The following is a 20,619-nucleotide window of genomic DNA, read 5'->3' as shown; positions in this document are numbered from 1 at the left end:
AATTATAGCCTCACTTCCCATCATTATACACAAAAGAAAGTCTATATCAATAAGGATCTAAATATAAAAAGCAAAATTCTACAGAATATATGGGAAGGTATTCATCTGAACTTGAGATTTGGAAAATATCAGAAGCCAGAAAGAAAATTGATAGAGCTATGTATATGAAAATATAAAATTTCGTATCAAGAAAGGATGGCGCTGGAAGGGATCATGCTCAGCGAAATAAGCCAAAAAGAAAAAGAAAAATATCGGATGGTCTCACTCATAGCAGGAATCTAGAAAACTTAAATAAGGGACCAGGAAAATGAATGAACTATAAGAAAGTGAAAATCAAAATCAACAAACAACTATGAACCAGAGACACTCTATGGGTTGTGGGGGGCGGGGAGGGTAGAATTGGGGTCAAAATAAGGGGATTGCAATTGTATGGCAATATAAAAATAAAATTTATTTAATAAAAAAAAAAAAAAAAGCCTAATGAATTGGTCTCCTGAAGCCAAAGACTTAGTTGGTTACTAATTTTGGATAACTGTAGAATTTGAAAGGGACTGGAGTTTCTACAATGGGCTCAATCTCCCTATCTTTACCTTTGGATGAGGTCCTGGGATGCCTGCTTGGATGTTATGCATTGTAATCTAGGTGCGAGCCTAAGAATACTAGTCTGCTCCTAAGCAGACTAGTGTCAGCAACTGTGTCAGTTGTGTTGTCTGGGCCTAAGGATCTTGGTTTCCATAGCTGTGTCAATGGCTGTGTTGATCTCTTCTACCCCCACCTCCATGTGAGCCAGGTTTCTGGTCTTGTAGCGGCGCACCTCCTTTTCATTTTTTTTTTCTACTCTTGCCCTCCGTCAGACATGATGAACTAATTTAAGAGTTGGTAAATAGATCATAGAATGAGATCAAGAATTTACCACTGGATTTAGAAGTGGGGTAGTTTATGATCTTGATGTACTGTTTCCAAGGAAATAAAAGCTTAATTGGGATAGGTTCAAGAAAGAATTGGAGAAGAATTGGAGGCAGCAGGTATAAACAACTTTTTTTTAAAGACATTTTATTTATTTTTATACAAGACCTGGGGTACAGGCTAGAGGCGCAGGAGGGTGAGAGGATTCACCAGAGACAGAGTGGTGAGCAGAACAGGCAGATGGACCGAAATACACTGCTGAGGAGAGCAGCGGGCCAGACAGGAGAGGTCTGCCGCGCCGTTTAGGAATCTCCCCAGCCAGCTGGGAATTGAACCCGCCGTGCAGAGGCTGTGAACAGCTTCACAGCGCTGTGCTCAACCCACTGCGCCACAGGGGAGGCCCTATAAACAACTTTTTTGAAGGAATTTTGCTGTAAAGGAGAATAGAAAACTTGGGTGGAAACCAGAGGTGGATATGAGGTTAAGAAAAGAGAGAGAGAGAGAGAGAGAGAGAGAGAGAGAGAGAGAGAGTGTGTGTGTGTGTGTGTGTGTGTGTGTGTGTGTGTGTAGACAGATGACATGACAACATGTTTCTGATAAGCTAATGGGAATGCTCTAGCAGAGAGAGACAGAAATTGATGCATAAAAGAAAGGGGGCATTTGCTCTCTCCATGACCTTGTAAGTTGAGAGGGATGGCAATCAATGTGCTCGTAGTGCAGGAGAAAAGGCTCATAGTGCAGGAGAAAAAGCATACAAAGCTGTAGGTGAGCTGGGCAAAGTGCTGAAGTTCTAGATTGCTTCTATTTTCTCAGCCAAGTAGGAAGCAAGGTCATTGGTGAAAGAATGGAATGTTGTGTGCTTTGCATATCTGTGGTGCTAAAGCAGAAGCACTCCCTCAGGGAAGGGTGGTCACTGCCTGTGCTTTTAAAAACACCCTCTACCTCCTGGAGTTTCTGACTCTTTTGGTCTAAGATGAGACCTGGCTTTGGTAATTTTAAAGCCTTAGAGGTGATTCTCCTGTACCCTATGGTTGAAAATCACCAGCAGAGTTTCTGTGCATTAATCCTCATGGCAACCACCTGGGGTAGCTGTTGTCCCATTTTTCAGTGAACGATGGTCAAGTGGGTAGGACATGGTGGAGCCAAGTTTTGATCACAGGTCTTCATAATTTGAAGAGTGATTTGTATTTCCAAATTCTGTGCTATCCCTATGTGTGGTCTACTCTCCAGTTCTTGATCTTGCTTGAGAACAAGATTTCCCAATTTTGACGATAACCACAAATATTAAAGCAAATGTAAGGGGGAAATTTTGCTAGTTATAAATAATTGTAAATTAGAGCAATGTTAAGGTAATATTTTATCTTACTAAATTAGTAAATGTAAACTTAAAAATGATCAGGGTTTGTGCTGGTATAGCAGAGATAAATAAAAAGTCTCATTCATTGTAGAGTATGGTATAAACTGGTACAGTCCTTTTGAAAGACACTATGATACCTGTCAAGAAATTTAAAAACATGTTCATACCCTTTGAGCTAATGATCTCATTTCTGGGAAATTATCCCAATAAAAGAATTCAGCAGCATGAGAATACTGTATATGCAGAGGTTTTTCATCAGCTTTATTGAAGATATAACAACCTAAATGCCAACTGGAGAGAAATTGATATTTTAAGTTACATCTTTGTATTGGAATATTATCCAGAGTGTTTTCAGTATTATATAGATTATGGAGCAGCATGACAGTGCTTTCAGGATATAAAAATATATAAAATGAAACATTGTATAGATACTGTGTATATGACTCTGTAAAAGCTATATTTGCAAAAAGTAGAGGAAAATGGACTTCCCCTGATGGCACAGGTGGTTGAGCGCTGCGCTGTGAAGCTGTCCTCAGCCTCTTCAGCACCAGTTCGATCCCAGCCGGCCGGCAAGGGTCTCATATAGCTCAGCAGAACTCTTCTGTCTCCCTGCTGCTCCCCTCAGCAGTAGTGTATTTTGTCAGTCTGCCTGTTCTGTTCCCTGCTCTGTCTCTGGTGAACCCTCTCACCCTCCTGCGCATCTGGCCTGTACCCTGGTTCTTGTATAAATAAATAAATAAATCTTAAAAAAAAAGTAGCGGAAAATACTTTGAAGGAAAATAATTGTCTGAGTAAGGTGTTGAATGCCTTTTTTGAAGACTGCTTTTCCTAATAAAAATAAAATTTCCATATGATTGTAGACATATATGCTCATTGTAGAATTATGGTAAGTATTGAAAACTATAAAGAGCAAAGCAGAAAATACACTTGCAAGGTTCAGAAATCAACAGTGTAGATTTTTTTTATAAAGATATGTCTTCTATTGATTGAGTTCTGAAAGTGCTGTTGGGTGTAATAGTTAAGAACCAAGATCTGCTTGGCTTGACTGGCACCACTGGTTTTAAGGACAGAGTATGTCTCTTTCTTAAATGGAAAATCACTTGTTCAACTAAGCAAAGCAGAGGGACAATACCTGCTCTGTTTCATTATCTGTGTGTTGTTGCCTTTGGTTTAAGTTTATGATTTATGTTGCAAACAAAACTGCAAGGTAAGGTCAAATATGAGAGAGGGAACGGGCCCAGAAACTTTTGGATTAAAAGGCAAATAAGGAAGCATTTCTGTATTTTTGTTAATTGACGTTGGGAGTATTGGGCAACAGTTTTCACTCTAAATAACAAAATGTGGAACACCTTTATGGAAATTTCTATAGGAGTAATAACTATCACTACTCACTCTGTAAATTTAATTCTCCTTTTCTGATTGAAATGATTATTTTCATGGGACAATTTTTTTTTTAAAAAGATTTATTTATTTATTTATTTATACAAGCACTGGGTACAGTCAGAAGCGCGGGAGGGTGAAAGAACCCACCAGGGCCAGAGTGGGGAACAGAACAGGCAGACTGATGAAGCACACTGCCCAGGGGAGCAGCGGACACGGCAGGAGAGGTCTGTCATGCCACGTGGGACCCCCGCCAGCGGCCGGGGATCGAACCGGTGCTGCAGAGGCTGCGGGCAGCCTCGCAGCCCAGTGCTCAACCGCTGCGCCACCAGAGGAGGTCCACATGGGACAATTTTTGATAATGTAAGGTTTCTTAACAATTATCATTTAATAGCAGCATAGAGTGTATTTGTTTTGCACATGTATAAACTGTACAAAAGAATGATCAGTATCATCCTATAAATGCATCCATTGTATTCAAAGCATTTTCCTATGTTAAAATGATTTAAAAATAATTTTCTAATTTGGAATATTGGATTATTGGAATATTGAATAACATTGGAATATTGAATTGGAATATTGAATAAAATCTAATTAATCCTAACCAAGAAAATAATGAATTGGTGTTTTGGCAATATTTGGATTTATCATTCAGGAACAAGCCATATCTAATTACTATTCAATCAAGTTTTATTATTTTCCTTAAATAGGAAATCTCAAGATCATGCCTAGGTCTTTTGTGTTGTTTTATTATTATATTAGCTTATTTTTCCTTTCATAAATATTTTTCATTTGTTGGTGATTTTTTAGATTTTTATTTCATAACCAGCCTCTTTATTGAATTTAGATAAATTGATGCTATTTTACAGTTGAATATCTTATGTTTTCCAGTGGGGTATGCATCAGAGTATTATAAATAGTTCTAAGAAACTGAAGTCAATAGTTATTTTTTCCTTTATTTTTATCTTGTTGAAGGTAATTGAACTGAACCTAAGAGTTGATTCTCAAATTTTCTCCTCTGACCCTTCTGAGCTTTATTAAAATATGACATATATTTCAGGGGTCTCCTTTTTAGTGACTATAGAGGGGTCACCACTCCCTGGCTGAGATTACCTAATTGAGTACTTCTGTGTTTGGGATTTTGCTTAAAGATAGATCATATTTAAAATTCTTTTTTAGTAAGAAAGAGACTTCTCCAGATTACCTCGAGAAGTGGGAGTTTAAGGAGGGTATGAGGAATCTAAGCCTCCAAATCACTCTTGGTTCCAAACCCTCCAAGCCTGGGTAACAGCACAGACTATAGCTGGCATACCTCCCATGCTTAGGGTCCAGAAACCTGGTCTGTGCCTTGCATTCCTCTTTGTGAAAGAGATTTGAATGGGTTCATTTCCTTCCTATTAGGAGATGGTATTGCTTTATCCAGACCTTAGTATTTGGCATTGCAGAGGATTTTCTGGCAAACAGCCTCTATCTTTAGTTTCTAGAGAAAAGCCATATGCGTGCCTGGAATCTTGACAATGACCATGAAGCTGGTCTGTTTTCTGATTTCCTCATCTGTTGCCACCAGTGGTTACTCTAAGCCAGTTGTTCTCAAATGGAGTGATTTTTGTCGCTCTAGGATATATTTAGTAATGTCTGGACAGGTGTTTTATTGTCATGACTGGCATGCCAGGTGGGTGAGGGTGGAAGTGCTGCTGACATCCAAGAAGTAGAGGACAGGAATACTGCTAATAACCCTCAAACACAAAGGACAGTTCTCCCCCAAAAAAGATTTATGAGGTCCGAAAAGTCAGTGGACTAAAGTTGAGTATCCCTGTTCTTAATTCAGGACAGCTTCTGTATCTACAACCCATTCTTCTCTCTGGTGCTGTCTGGACAGTGGGGAAAGGACCAATAGCTATCGTATTTTATCATGTTTGTGCCAAGCCCTGGGCTCTGAGGATAAATAAGGCTAGTAGATGGATCAACTTCTTATAGAATTCAGTGCCTCTCAGAGGTTTTGGTGAATGTGGAATTTAGACCTGATAAGGCAGGGAAAATCTAGGACAATGGAATTCCAGGAAGATATGAAAGCAGGGAAAGAATTATTTTTTAGGTCTTGCTTGTTAAAAGGAAGGCGAAACTAGATCATAGGTTATAGAGCTTATTTATTTTTGAGTATTGTTTGAAAATACATCTCTCATTAGTAGATCAGTGTTTTGCTATGTCTAGGATCTTTGTCTTTTTTTGCTTTTTCCAGTTCTCTGCTTTTTCCTTGGAGATACCGAAGCCAATTCATCATCTGCTCTATCCAGGAATAGTTACAGAAATTAAAAAATTCCTTCTCTCTTTTCCTCTCCCCAGATATTGCAGCCTTTCCTACAGGATGGCATTTGAAACAAACTTGCCCTAATTAAAGTTTAGAAATATTCAGTGGTAGCACCTGCAGTTCCTGGATTGCCACCAAGAGCCCCTTCTCCTCACCAGTGCTGTGTGGAGATTGCCTCTCAGTTTCTCTCCATTGCTGAAATCCTGTCCATTTCCTCCTCAGCACTGAGATCCTGGCATCCAGATTCTGCCTTGGTATGAGTTCCACCAGGGGCACTGCTTCTGTTTTTTCAGGTGAAGAGTGAACCAGAAGTGTGTCAAGTTGGCTTTGGTTTCCTACAGCCCCAGCCCAGGGCTCTTCTCTGTTCTTCCATTGCAGCAGCTGTCTGCCTCTCGTGCCTTCACTTCCACCCCCATCACTGCTGCTTCTGCCCAGGCTCTAAGTTTCCTAACACTCCTGTCCAGCTGCTCTATCTATACATTTGCCACACTAGAGAATTCACTCCAAAGATTTCTGCCCTGAGGCTGTGCCCTTGGTGATTTTGTAGTGCCATAGTGTCTTTCGCCATATGTTTTCCCAGGGAAATGTCCCTGTAGCATTTTTCCTTCTGACTTGTCAGTGCCCTTCTGATGATAGTACATGGTCCCTTTCCATCACTGCTGTTTGAACTCTGCCCCGGCAGGATGGGCCTCCTGCTGTGTTCCCTGGCCCATTATCAGCTAGATCAGCTAGATTTGAAACCTTGAATCTACCTCTCAGAAGTTGGTCCTGTTACTTCTCTGTTGGAAGTCAGGCAGCATTTTTACAGAATCTTGGTGTCTTCTATCCTTTCTCTTTCTCACAGAATCTTAAGTCAAAAGTTGTTTTCAGTTTATCTCATTTCTCCCTAAGTGTTTGAGTCTAGCAAAACCCAAGCAGTGAATTTCTTATCTAGAGTGTTCTACCCACTGATCGCTATTGAGCTTTCCTACTGTTTAAAAGTAAACCTGGTAAATCATAAAAAATAAATATTCATTACTTCTTGATCCTTAGATTTGTGGTATTGTCACTAAGGTTTTCTTCTAGCTAAATTTAAGAAAGTGCCATCTTACCTGTAAGTGGTTCTCATCCTGGCTCTATGTTCGAATCACTAAGGGATTCATAGAAAGTGCTGTTGCTTAGGCCTCATCTCAAGATTTTGGTTTAACTGGTCTAGGGTGAGGTGCATGTGTTAGTCTTGAAAAACTGTATAAACTATGACATAATGTGGAACCAGAGTTGAGAGCCCTTCCTCACAGAGGAAAGCCCCTATTCTGTTCTTCTGTTGAACCTCTTTTCTGGATCTGTGAAATGCAAGGCATGATTGAAGCATGGTTACTAGCATGTTTATCTCACAGCCCTGACTGAGGAACATGACAGAGAGGGCCTTGAAGGATCTACAACGTTTATACTGCCCCTACCAGAGGCCTACACTGAAACTCTGTTTATTCCCAGATTCATTAGTTCATTCAAACCGACAGGTCCTCTGCTAAGTGCTGTGAGAACAGTTTGAGAAGGGCTTCATCCTTAGGGAGCTCATAATTGATGAGTATTTTCTGACCCTAGAAATGAATTCCTATCCTCTGTTTGTTCCACATGCAGAGCCACCTTCTGATACACAGCTGGGCCTACTCACCTCGCTTTGCCTGCACTAACAATCTTAGCCTGTTGAAATTGACCAGATGTCATTCTTGGCTCAGAGAAGAAGGACCAGGACCTTGATTTCTTGTCTACAAATCAAACTAGGTTACTGAGAAATATTAGCAGCACTGGTAGCTCCAAATCCATATGTCTTCCCTCTTAGTGAACCTAATGGGAACATGAATCTAGAATCTAGAACTTGGCTTTCTGGTGAAGGGTGAACTAAGACTCAGGACAACTCTGGGTGACCCGTACCTGACTACTTTCTTCTGAGCCCACATATTGATCTTTGTCACTCTAAAAGGAAGAAGTGAGAAGTTTTTGAAGAAATTCAATCAAGGAAGAGAGCTTGTCACCTTCCCCAAAGCCTGGAGCAATGGCAATAGGCAGAGCCCTCTCCTTTTTCTCATTTCCTGAGTTCCCTAGTCAGCTAAGTCACAGGGGTACTTCCCAAGCAGAAAGTGAAATCTAACCCTACCAACTGCACGAGGCAGGAAGAGATGAGAGACCAAGAACAGTTGAAAAAGATAACCCAAGTAGAAAAACAATCAAAGCATTGATCTATGAATTAATTATTTTTATAATTTCCCACCACTGCTTTCTCTGGATGACAGAGTCTCACTAAATATCCTTGAGGTAAGGCAGAGGAACCCCACCCTTATCTCTTTGATTGCCTTGGTGGCTCTTCCTAAAGCTCAGGATGTGTGTGATCAGGGACTGATTCTTTACCAAACTTAGTGTTCATTTTCAGCAAGGAGTATCCTCCTTCAAAGTAGTCAGCTTGGAGGAGTCAACTCTTCATTCTGTGAGATTGGCCATTTTTCAAACACATTTTCTGCATCCATTCAGAACCGCATGGGACTTCTTTTTTTTTTTAAATCACTGTAGTCATAGCAAGTATTCAGTTTTTCTTCAGAGCAGATTTGATTTTTTTATACAATAAGAAAGCATTCAGAATGAAATTTGTTGAATAAGGCCTGTGTTGAGGTTGTAAGTTTAATATGAAGATACTTTCCATGATGAAGTTCAGAAATGCCTTGAGTAAAAGCAGCATCCATTCATTCCACAATTAATAGTGAGCATATACTCTGATAGGCACCGGACAAGCAGCAAGACTGACATCTCACCCAAGTTGTCAATAGTAAACAAGTAATAAAAAATAGCAAACAAGTTGCCAAATAAATATGATTTCTGGAAATAAATGTTATCAAGAAACATGGAGAAGGTAGGAAAGGTGGCAGTGGGGCTGGTGCAGAGGGGGTCATTAAGGAAAGTTTCTCTGAAAAGAGGGTATTTGGGTAAGAGACCAAATGTGATCTGAAGCACAAAGCCATGTCACTTGTGTGTTCTGGGCAGTGGCAGCAATCAATAGAAAGTCTTCAAGCTTGGAAAGTTTCAGGGCCATCGAGAGCAGTGGATGCTAGCGGGAATGTAAACTTGTCCAACCACTATATGGAGTGGTTGGACTCCACTTGTGTGGAGGCTCCTCAAATTACTAAAAATGGAGCTACTATATGATCGAGCAATTCCACTCCTAGGAATCTACCCAAAGGACACAAAAATATTAATTTGACAGGAAACCTGTACTATGTTTACTGCAGCACTATTTACAATAGCTAAGATATGGAAACAACCAAAAAGCCCCAAAACAGATGAATAAATTCAGAAGATGTGATATTTATATACAGTAGAACACTATTCAGCAATCAAAAATGATAAACTCATGCCATTTGCAGCAACCTGGATGGAGCTACAAGGGATTATGATCAGTGAAATAAGTCAGAAGAAAAAAAATTGGGTAGTTTCACTAATAGGAGGAATATAGGGAAACTAAACAAAGGGTCAAAAAAAGGTAAAACTTGCAGATAAACTGTATGTCGGGTGGGTGAGGGAGGGGAGTCAAAGCAGAAGAGGGAAGAGCACAAGGGACTATAGTGACTATTCATGGGTGATGTGGTGCTGGGAGATTTATGGGGACTACACCTGAGTGGAAGAAACAAATATTATACAAAAATGAAAGCAATGTAATAAAATAAAGTTTATTAAAAAAGAGTGGAGGGCCTCCCCTGGTGGTGTAGTGGTTGAACGTTGGGCTGCGATGCTGCCCGCAGCCTCTGCAGTGCCGGTTCGATCCCCGGCCACCGGGTGAGTGTCCCACATGGCACACAGACCTCTCCTGCCATGCCCACTGCTCTCCTCAGCAGTGTATTTTGTTGGTCTGTCTGTCCTGTTCCCTGCTCTGGCTCTGGTGAATTCTCTCACCCTCCCGCACTTCTGACTGTACCCAGTGCTTGTACAAATAAATAAATCTTAAAAAAAAAAAAACCAAAGTGGAGTGGAGAGAGTGTAGTAGATGAGTGGGTAAATATAAGAAATGAAATTGGAGCTGATATAGGCCCTGAGCCCTGATTCTAAGGATGATGGGAAGTACCAGAGGTGTGAACCTTTCTGGAGTCACTGCTTTGCTTTCTAGGGTCACTATTTTGTTTGTTTATTTATTTATTTATTTTTTTATTAAATAATAAATTTTATTTTTATATTCCCCCATACAACTGCACTTGCCCCATTCTGACCCCAATCCCTCCCCTCCCGGCCCCCACCCCCCAAAAAGTGTCTCTGGTTCATAGTTTTTTGTTGATTTTGATTTTCACTTTCTTATAGTTATTCATTTTCCTGATCCCTTATTTAAGTTTTCTAGATTCCTGCTATGAGTGAGACCATCCGGTATTTTTCTTTTTCTTTTTGGCTTATTTCGCTGAGCATGATCCCTTCCAGCGCCATCCATGTTGCTGCAAATTGCATGTGTTTATCTTTTTTGAATGCTGAGTAATATTCCATGGTATATATGTACCACATCTTCTTGATCCAGTCATCTGTTTTTGGGCATTTGGGCTGTTTCCAAAGCTTAGCTATTGTGAATAGTGCTGCTATAAACATAGGGGTGCAGGTGTTCTTTGGAATTGATGTTTCTGTGTCCTTTGGGTAAATACCTAGGAGTGGAATTGCTGGATCCTATGGAAGCTCTATGTTTAGTAGGTCCAGAAATCTCCACACAGCTCTCCATAGTAGTTGGACCAGTTTGCATTCCCACCAACAGTGCAGGAGAGTTCCTTTTTCTCCACAACCTCGCCAACATTTGTTGTTGTTAGTTTTTTTGATACAAATTCCATTTATGTTTATGACTTAAGGCTCTTGTTAGTGTTACGGTGGGTGTGGATGGGGTTGCAGAGTAAACACATATTCTTGAAGCTGTGCAGAATATTGTTGCAGGAAAATTTAAGGATGCTTTGCCACTGTTGCCTGAGCAATGGTGTAGGACACTGCAGGCAGGTCAAGAGAGGAGCCACACTTATTTTTTAATTAGTTCTCTAGTAGTAGTTGTATTTATATCATGTGCATTTTTCAGAAGGCTCTTTATTATTTGCCATATACATATATGTATGTTAGATTTTATTTTTACTGAAGCAATGTAGCTGTTGTGCTGATAAAAACACAAAGGGCTTTATACCAATTTCTCCTCTGAGATAATTTGATAAATGTTTAGCAGCTGCTTGGCATTTGGGTTTCTATGAAATGTGAACATTAACACCTAAGTGCTTTCAACAAGTAAAATGTGCTTCTGTTTTCATAGATAACACTTTTTTTTTTTCCTATTTCAAATTGTGTCATTTGCTCCTTTCCCCAGGCGACAGAAACAGATACCAAAATCAGAGTGTGCACCCGGGCCTACCATCTACTTGTGAAAAAAGTGGGCTTTAATCCAAATGACATCATTTTTGACCCTAATATTCTCACCATTGGAACTGGGATGGAAGAGCACAGCCTGTATGCTGCTAATTTTATCCATGCAACAAAAGTCATTAAAGTAAGTCTGGGGTATTGTCCATGTTCTCGTTAAAATACTACTCAAGTTTATCACATGATTCCAGTGACTATTTCTAGCTAACATTATATTTGTTGACATTTTTATTCTTAGGTAGTAAGAACATTGGGTTTCAGGGTCTTTCTTATTTTTCTTTTATATATTGTTTTAAACTGAGGTGTAACACATACAATAGAGAATGTACAAAAAGTAACGTATAATAAATAATTATGAAGCATGTAATAGCTTTCCCTCATGCCCCCATGTCTCTCCCTTCCTAATTACATCTTCATTCTGAATTTTATGAAGTAGCCATCATTCTCAGTTTTATGATTCCTCTTTGTTGCTTTTCTTTATAATTTTAATACTTACATATATATAGTGAATCCAAATTATCCCTGGGTTTTATATTTGCAAACTCAGCTGCTCACTAAAATTTATCTGGAATCTCCAAAATCAATGCTCATAGTGCTCATGCAGTCAGTCACAGACATACCCATATGCAGAGCAGTGAAAAATTTGAATGGCCCGACCCTCATTAAGGGTTAATGTTCCCACATTAAGTCAACAAAGAGATGTTCTGCTTTCTTGTTATAGCTTGTTCTATATACAAGTGCCCTTTGCTTGGTCTATTTAGTGTCATATTGTTCACATTCTTAAAACTTGTTCTTGGTGGTTTCTCTGTTTAATGACCCCCAGACATAGTCTTGAAATGTTCCCTAGTGTTCCTCAGTGCAAGAAGGTTGTGGTGTGCCTTATGGAGAAAATGCTTATATTAGATAAATTTCATTGAGGCATGGGCTACAATGCTGTGAAGTCAATGCCTGTAAATCGATATGTACACCTGTATTTAAAGGTGTCTTTAAATGAAAACACACATACAACCAGGTTATATCTTGATTATGTGATGACAGTGTTGTGACCAGAGGGTCATAGGAACTGAACCCTGTGTTTCCTCTGGGAGCACTGAATTTTCAGGATTATCTGATCCAGTATTTCCAGTGACTTTATGGAAAATACCTACCACAAGTAATAAGAATGGACTGAATAAACAAAATAGTTGAGTATTACATGTTTTTAAGTTTAACATAAGTAGAATCTTATTTTTTAATTTTTATTTATTTATTTGTTTGTTTGTTTATTTATTTATTTATACAAGCACTGAGTACAGTCAGAAGCACGGGAGGGCAGAGCAGGCAGAAGGACCGAAGTACACTGCTGAGGGGAACAGCAGGTGGCAGGAGAGGTCTGTGCACCATGCGGGACCCTCCTCTGGTGGCCGGGGAGCAGCCGGGGATCGAACCGGCACTGTGGCGGCTGCGGGCAGCTTCGCAACCCAGTGCTCAACCGGTGCGCCACCGGGGAGGCCCTGTTAGTTCTTGATATTGTCACAAAGTGTGGTGGGAGCTTCAACTGCCTTTTATCCTTTTATAACTGGCCAACTTTATAGTGAATTAGGTACTTTGTTCATTTAGGCTATGGAAGACTTCTAGTAGCTTGTACTTTTCAATGAATAGCAGATCTCTCTCTCTCTCTCTCTCTCTCTCTTGCTGTCTTTCTTTTTCTGTCATTTGTCCAGAAGTTGTTTTCTGGCACATTTACTTTATGTTGTGCTCTGTCATGGTTACTATAGAGGTATACAATGATAAAGCAAAATTAAAAAAAAATTCTTTTAGTAAGCTTAGAGTCTAGTAGCAAAAATTATTTTTTCCCATAATTTTTAATTGTTTATTTATCAAGAGAAACTATTCCTTAGCTCAGATTTCATCTTTCATAGTTCAGGAACACAAATCAGGTGACATACTTCCATGAAAGTCAAGCCAAAGAAATCCTTTATATTTTAATATAACTTTCTGAAAGATAACATCCTCCCTTATCTGCTCAACATCTTTCATGGAATCATAATTTCTGTAGAAGTCTGCACATGCCTTCTCTCTTGGTTCAGCCACAGCAAATTTACAGAAAGCCACAACTCCCAGGGATGAATGGTGCTCTGACAATATGAAATTGCAGATGCTTGGCCGGGCATTGTATCTGCAGTTTCGACAAAGCTCTGGAGGTCATGGTAGTTATTCTACTTAACAGGAATGTCCTTCCATATTAAAAGAGAAATGGAGAGTACAAAAACTTTTTTTTTCTTTAAAAATATTTTTTTATTCTATGTGAATTTGGACAGTTAGCATTTACCAACATGTATCTGTCTACTTTTCTCTTGTTTAAAAAAAGAAAGAAAAAACTTTAAAAAATGGGGTTATAGAAGGTCAGCAAAAGGGTGGGTTTGAGATGTTATGGTGGGTTAAGTGGGCATTTTGACAACATGGCTTCTCCTTTGGCATGTTTCATTGTGATGTTTAACGGACATCCTTGCAGTTTAAGATGACACTTTTAAAATAAAATTCTCTCCTAGTGATGACTTGAGGCATGCCTTTGAAACTGAGCATCATCTTTCCTTTCCAGTGAAACAAAAAGAAAATTTAAAAATAAAACAGGAACAAAATTACAATAGAGAATGTCAATTCCAAATAAGATCCTACCGTGTTCCATTGGGTCCCCTCCCTCCCCCACTGTGAGCTTTCCCATCTCCCCCTCTGGTTGCCTCAGTTCTTCGTGGTATGGGGTTAACATAACTCCCTTCGAAAAACTATTTCTGAAGCAGTGCCTTTGTGATACCATAACGCAGGAAGATTTGGTCTATGTCTATAATAATCCCTGAATTATTTCCAACTTGATATGTTTTTTACTTTCCACTCTTATATATAAAACTTAAGGGGTGTGATTGCTGCTTTTGGTAAAGTAGAGGAATTTTTCACCTTTTGTTGTTTTTCAGGAAACGTTACCTGGAGCCAAAATAAGTGGAGGTCTTTCTAACTTGTCCTTCTCCTTCCGAGGAATGGAAGCCATTCGAGAAGCAATGCATGGAGTTTTTCTTTACCATGCAATCAAGGTATAATAGAAGACCTTTTTGATCTATTTAAGCCAGCTTTTACTTGGGGCAATGGTTTGCTTACTTAGTCCAGCAGACTAACTCTGGTCTGCTCCCAGCTTCTGTGAATAAAGGTTTAATGGAACAGAGTCCATACCCACTCCCCTATGTATTTTATTATCTGTGAATGCTTTTATGTTGTAGTAGCAGAGTTGAATAGTTTCACAAAGACAGTCACCTAATAAATATTCTCTCTGGATCTTTACAGAAAATGTTTGCTGATCTCTGATTTAGGGTATCACTGGAAATCCTCATTTTTATTTATTTTTATTTCACTTAGTTTGGTATGGACATGGGGATAGTGAATGCTGGGAACCTCCCTGTATATGATGATATCCATAAGGAACTCCTTCAGCTCTGTGAAGACCTCATCTGGAATAAAGACCCAGAGGCCACTGAGAAGCTCTTACGTTACGCTCAGGTAAAAGGAAAAGATGGGTTTCCTATTCCTGAATATTTCACTCTATAGTATTTCATGTTGCAAATGTTATGATGCGTTTTGGCTTGAAAAACAGAAAAAATACGTGTAGGGTAAGGAAAAAATGTCAGGCTTTTCTGCCCTCCCGCCATCAGGATAGATGATGGATCCTTGCAGTCCTCAATGCATGCCTGATGGCGGGCACCTGGAATAGGGTGTGGCCATAGGTAGATGGGATTCACCTGAGCTAAGACTGTGCTTTTTAAGGGCGGCGTCACAGGCATGCCAGTAGAAGCCGAAAGAGAAGCTGAGAAGCAGCAGAATGAACAGAAGAGCAGAGAAGCAGAGAGAACGCCAGAGAGCCCAGATAGAGTGAGGATTTGCTGGGGGGTGGGAGGACTGCCAGCCTTCCGGCCCCCCAGCACTCCTGCCTGCCATATGCCTGGTGAACCCCAATAAAAGCCTGAAAACCCGCTGAGGGCTCTAGGACTCTGACTCCTCCTTTACCCGATCTGCTGGATCAGAAATCCTGCACTGTGCCCGTTCCTGCCCTTACAATATGTCATGACTTTTCCAGCAACCCATTTTTTTTTTTTTTTCTCTAGTTATTTATTTATTTTATTTTATTTTTTTTATTTTTTATTTTTTTTATTTTTTTTTTTTAATAATAAATTTTATTGTTATATTCCCCATACAATTGCAGCCCCCCCATTCTGACCCCAATCCCTCCCCTCCCGCCCCCACCCCCCTAAAAGTGTCTCTGGTTCATAGTTTTTTGTTGATTTTGATTTTCACTTTCTTATAGTTATTCAATTTCCTGGTCCCTTATTTAAGTTTTCTAGATTCCTGCTATGAGTGAGACCATCCGGTATTTTTCTTTTTCTTTTTGGCTTATTTCGCTGAGCATGATCCCTTCCAGCGCCATCCATGTTGCTGCAAATTGCATGTGTTTATCTTTTTGAATGCTGAGTAATATTCCATGGTATATATGGACCACATCTTCTTGATCCAGTCATCTATTTTTGGGCATTTGGGTTGTTTCCAAAGCTTAGCTATTGTAAACAGTGCTGCTTAAAACATAGGGTGCAGGTGTTCTTTGGAATTGATGTTTCTGTGTCCTTTGGGTAAATACCTAGGAGTGGAATTGCTGGATCCTATGGAAGCTCTATGTTTAGTAGGTCCAGAAATCTCCACACAGCTTTCCACAGTGGTTGGACCAGTTTGCACTCCCACCAACAGTGTAGAAGAGTTCCTTTTTCTCCACACCCTCGCCAGCATTTGTTGTTGCTAGTTTTTTTAATATGTGCCATTCTCACTGGTGTAAGATGGTATCTCATGGTAGTTTTGATTTGCATTTCCCTGATGGCAAGTGATGTTGAACATTTTTTCATATGCCTGTTGGCCATTTGCATTTCCTCTTCAGAGAAGTTTCTTTTTAGCTCTTCTGCCCATTTTTTGACTGGATTATTTTCTTTGTTGTTGTTGAGTCTCATCAGCTCTTTGCAGATTTTTGTGATCAGTCCTTTATCATTAGTGTTGGGTGCAAAAATGTTCTCCCAGTTGGTGGGGTTTCTCTTTGTTTTTGTTATTGTCTCTTTTGCTGTGCAGAAGCTCTTTAATTTGATGTAGTCCAGCTGTTTATCTTTGCCTTCACTATCACTGCTTTGGGTGATGTGTTTGTAAAGATGTCTTTGATGTGCAAATCACGTAGTGTTTCGTCTATATTTCCTTCTATATATTTTATGCTTTCAGGTCTTATGTCTAGTTCTTTAATCCATTTTGAGTTGATTTTTGTGTATGGTGTGAGGTAGTGGTCAAGCTTCATTCTTTTGCATGTAGCGACCCAGTTTTCCCAGCACCATTTATTGAACAAACTTTCTTTGCTCCATGCATAGTCTTTGCTCCTTTGTCAAAGATTAGTTGACCATAAATCTGTGGGTTTATTTCTGGATTTTCTATTCGATTCCATTGGTCTGTATGTCTGTTCTTGTTCCAATACCATGCAGTTTTGATGATTATGGCTTTGTAGTATAGTTTGAAGTCTGGGAGTGTAATGCCTCCATTCCCTTCTTTTTTTTTCAGGAGAGCTTTGGCTATTCGGGGTTTTTTGTGATTCCATATGAATTTCATCAATAATTGTTCTATTTCTTTGAAGAATGACATTGAAATTTTGATTGGAATAGCATTGAATCTGTATATTGCTTTTGGAAGGATGGCCATTTTAATAATGTTTATTCTTCCAATCCACGAGCAGGGGATGTCTCTCCATTTCTTTGTGTCTTCTTCTATTTCTTTTAACAGTGTTTTATAGTTTTCTTTGTATAGGTCCTTTACCTCTTTTCTTAGATTGATTCCCAATTAAATATTGATTTTTTTGTTTCAATAACAAAAGGGATGTTTTTTTTGATTTCTTCTTCTTCAGATTTATTGTTTGTGTATAGGAAGGCTACTGACTTTTGCGTGTTGATTTTGTATCCTGCCACTTTACTGAACTGATTGATGAGTTGAATTAGCTTTCTGTGGAGTTTTGGGGTTCTCTATGTATAATATCATATCGTCTGCAAATAGTGATAGTTTGACTTCTTCTTTTCCTATTTGGATTCCTTGGATGTCTTTCTCTTGTCTTATTGCCCTGGCTAGGACTTCCAGTATTATATTGAAAAGCAGTGGTGAGAGTGGACATCCTTGTCTTGTTCCAGATCTTAATGGAATTGCTTTCAGCTTTTCACCATTGAGAATGATACTGGCTGTTGGCTTGTCATAGATGGCCTTTATGATGTTGAGGTATGTTCCTTGTATCCCAAGAATTTCAAGGGCTTTTATCATGAATGGGTGTTGCTCTTTGTCGAAAGCTTTCTCAGCATCTATTGATATTATCATATGGTTTTTATATTTCTTTTTGTTGATGTGTTGGATAACGTTGATTGATTTTCGGATGTTAAACCATCCTTGTGCCCCTGGAATGAATCCTACTTGGTCGTGGTGAATTATCTTATGGATACATTGTTGGATTCTGATGGCTAAAATTTTATTGAGGATTTTTGCATCAGTGTTCATTAGGGAGATTGGCCTGTAGTTTTCCTTTTTTGTGTTGTCCTTGTTCGGTTTTGGTATTAGTGTAATGTTGGCTTCATAGAACGTGTTGGTATTGTCCCTTCCTTCTCAATTTTTGAAGAGTTTGTGAAGGATAGGCACTAATTCATCTCTGAATGTTTGATAGAATTCATTTGTAAATCCATCAGGTCCTGGGCTTTTGTTTTTGGGAAGGTTTTTAATTACCATTTCAATTTCGCTAATTGTAATTGGTCTGTTTAGGTGTTCTATTTCTTCTTTATCTAGCTTTGGGTGATTGTAGAGTTGTAGGAATTTGTCCATCTCCTCTAGATTGTTAAACTTGTTTCCATATAACTGTTCATAGTAGTTACTGATTATTCTTTTGATTTCTGCTGTGTCCGTTGTGATTTCTCCTCTTTCATTGATGATCCTGTTTATTTGTGCTTTCTCCCTTTTTTCCTTTGTGAGCCTGGCTAGGGTTTGTCTATTTTATTGATTTTTTCAAAGAACCAGCTCTTGGTTTCATTGATCTTTGGATTGTTTTTTTTAGTTTCAATTTCATTTATTTCTGCTTTGGTTTTTATTATTTCTTTTCTTCTACTGGTTTTGGGGTTTTTTTGTTGTTCTTTTTCTAGATCTTTGAGCTTCGAGATTAGGTTGTTTCTTTGAGTTCTTTCTTGTTTCTTGATGTGAGCTTCTATTGCTATATATTTTCCTCTTATTACTGCTTTTGCTGCATCCCATACATTTAGGATATTGGTGTCCTCCTTGTCGTTCAATTCAAAAAATTTTTTAATTTCCTCTTTGATCTCCTCATTAGTCCAGTGGTCTTCCAGTAGTGTGGTTTTTAATCTCCATGAGGTAGGAAAGTTCCTTGCCTTCTTTTTATGGTTTATTTCTAGTTTGATGCCTTCATGGTCAGAAAAGATGGTTGATATGATTTTAATCTTGGTGTATCTGTTGATGTTTGTCTTGTGCCCCAGTATGTGATCGATCCTGGAGAATGATCCGTGTGCGCTTGAGAAAAATGTGTACTCCGTTTTTTTGGGGTTTAGTGTTCTATAGATGTCTGTTAAGCCCAATTGCTCTAGGTCCTTATTTAGAGCTTTGGTTTCTTTACTTATTTTTTGTCTTGTTGATCTATCCATTGTTGATAGTGGTGTGTTGAAGTCTCCCACTACGTATGTGTTTTCTCTGATGTCTGTTTTCAGAGAGGACAACAGTTGTCTGATATATTTTGGTGCTCCTTCGTTTGGTGCGTATATGTTGAGTGTTATTTCTTCTTGAAATATTGTCCCCTTGATCATAATGTAGTGACCATTGGGGTCTCTTTTTATCTTTTTGAGTTTGAAATCTGTTTTATCTGATATAAGTATAGCTGTTCCTGCTTTCTTTTTTGGTCCATTTGCTTGTAGTATTGTTTTCCATCCTTTAACTTTGAGCCTATTTTTATCTTTTGTAGCTAAATGTGTTTCCTGTAGACAGCAAAAGGTTGGGTTTTGTTTCTTAATCCAGGCTGCAACTCTGTGTCTTTTTATTGAAGAGTTTAGTCCATTTACATTTAGAGTTAATATTGATATGTTAACATCTGTATTTGCCATTGTGTTTGTCTTTCCTTTGATTTTATTTATTTATTCTTTTAATAACTTTTTTTTTTTTTTTGGCCTTCTTTCATTGTTATTCGTCCCTCTGAGGTTCTGGCTTTAGGACTCCTTGTAGTATTTTTTGGAGTGGAGGTTTAGTTGCAATGAAATTCCGGAGTTTCTGTTTGTCTGGGAAGGTCCATATTCTTTCTTCAAAGAGGAAGGAGAGCTTTGCGGGATAGAGTATTCTTGGTTGGCATCTGTTTTCTTGGAGTCTGTTGACTATGTCCCTCCACTCTCTCCTTGCCCGTAGTGTTTCTTCGGAGAAGTCTGATGTCAGCCTGATTGGCTTTCCTTTGAATGTTATCTGTTTCTTCCCTCTTGCCAGCTTCATTATTTTTTCCTTGTCCTGGATTCTTGGGAGCTTTACTATTATGTGTCTTGCTGTATTTTTTCTTTTGTCGTGGAAGTTTGGTGTTCTTCTTGCTTGTTGTATATCAATTTTCAGCTCCTTCTTCACATTTGGGAAGTTCTCTTCAATTATCTCTTTGAATATTTCTTTCCTACTCTCTCTCCTCTCCTTCTGGTATTCCTATAACTCTTATATTTCCTTTCCTCATGGAGTCAGATAGTTCCCGAAGTCTTTCTTCATTCTTTTTCCTTCGTACTTCTCTTTCCTTTTCTGTTTTGGTTCTTTTTATTTCTGTGTCTTCAAGAGCACTTATTCGTTCTTCCATTTCATCAATTCTGCTTTCATTGCTTTTCCCAGAATTCTTTAGTTCTTCCACTAATTCTTTGATCTCCTGCATTTCTTTTACTTCCCTCTTTAGGGACTCAATTTCATTCTTCTGATCGTTGATTATTTTTCCCTTATCATTGTTTTCCTTTATGACTTCTGTCAGTTTTTTAATCACGGCAATTTTAAATTCTCTTTCTGGAAGGCTCAGAAGTTCTTCCAAGTTACTGTCGTTGCAATCTGAGGGCTGGTTTTCTTTTTGTGGTGTGCTTTTTCTCTGGAGAGTTGCTAGGTTGTGTGTGGTTCTTCTCCTCCCTACTGTCTGTTTTCTAATTTGCCGTATGCATTGGGACACTGTGTAGTTGGGACTGGC

The 20,619-nt window shown here is 38.9% G+C and overlaps 1 protein-coding gene across 3 annotated transcripts in view; it reads left to right on the top strand.

Annotated features, from left to right (window-relative positions):
* LOC119244573 (methionine synthase) overlaps positions 1-20,619 on the top strand; it is a 69,060-nt gene that overhangs the window by 34,189 nt on the left and 14,252 nt on the right. For all 3 annotated transcript variants that reach the window (XM_037510370.2, XM_037510371.2, XM_037510369.2), the window contains exons 16-18: positions 11,296-11,475; positions 14,300-14,416; positions 14,736-14,876. In XM_037510370.2, the coding sequence (XP_037366267.1) occupies positions 11,296-11,475; positions 14,300-14,416; positions 14,736-14,876 (438 nt within the window). The remainder of the gene's footprint in view (positions 1-11,295; positions 11,476-14,299; positions 14,417-14,735; positions 14,877-20,619) is intronic.

Source organism: Talpa occidentalis, unplaced genomic scaffold (assembly GCF_014898055.3).
Source record: "Talpa occidentalis isolate TD23 unplaced genomic scaffold, MPIMG_talOcc4v2.1 talOcc4.14, whole genome shotgun sequence".
In the NCBI taxonomy this organism is placed as follows: Eukaryota; Metazoa; Chordata; class Mammalia; order Eulipotyphla; family Talpidae; genus Talpa; species Talpa occidentalis.
This window is presented reverse-complemented; position numbering and strand designations above follow the sequence as displayed.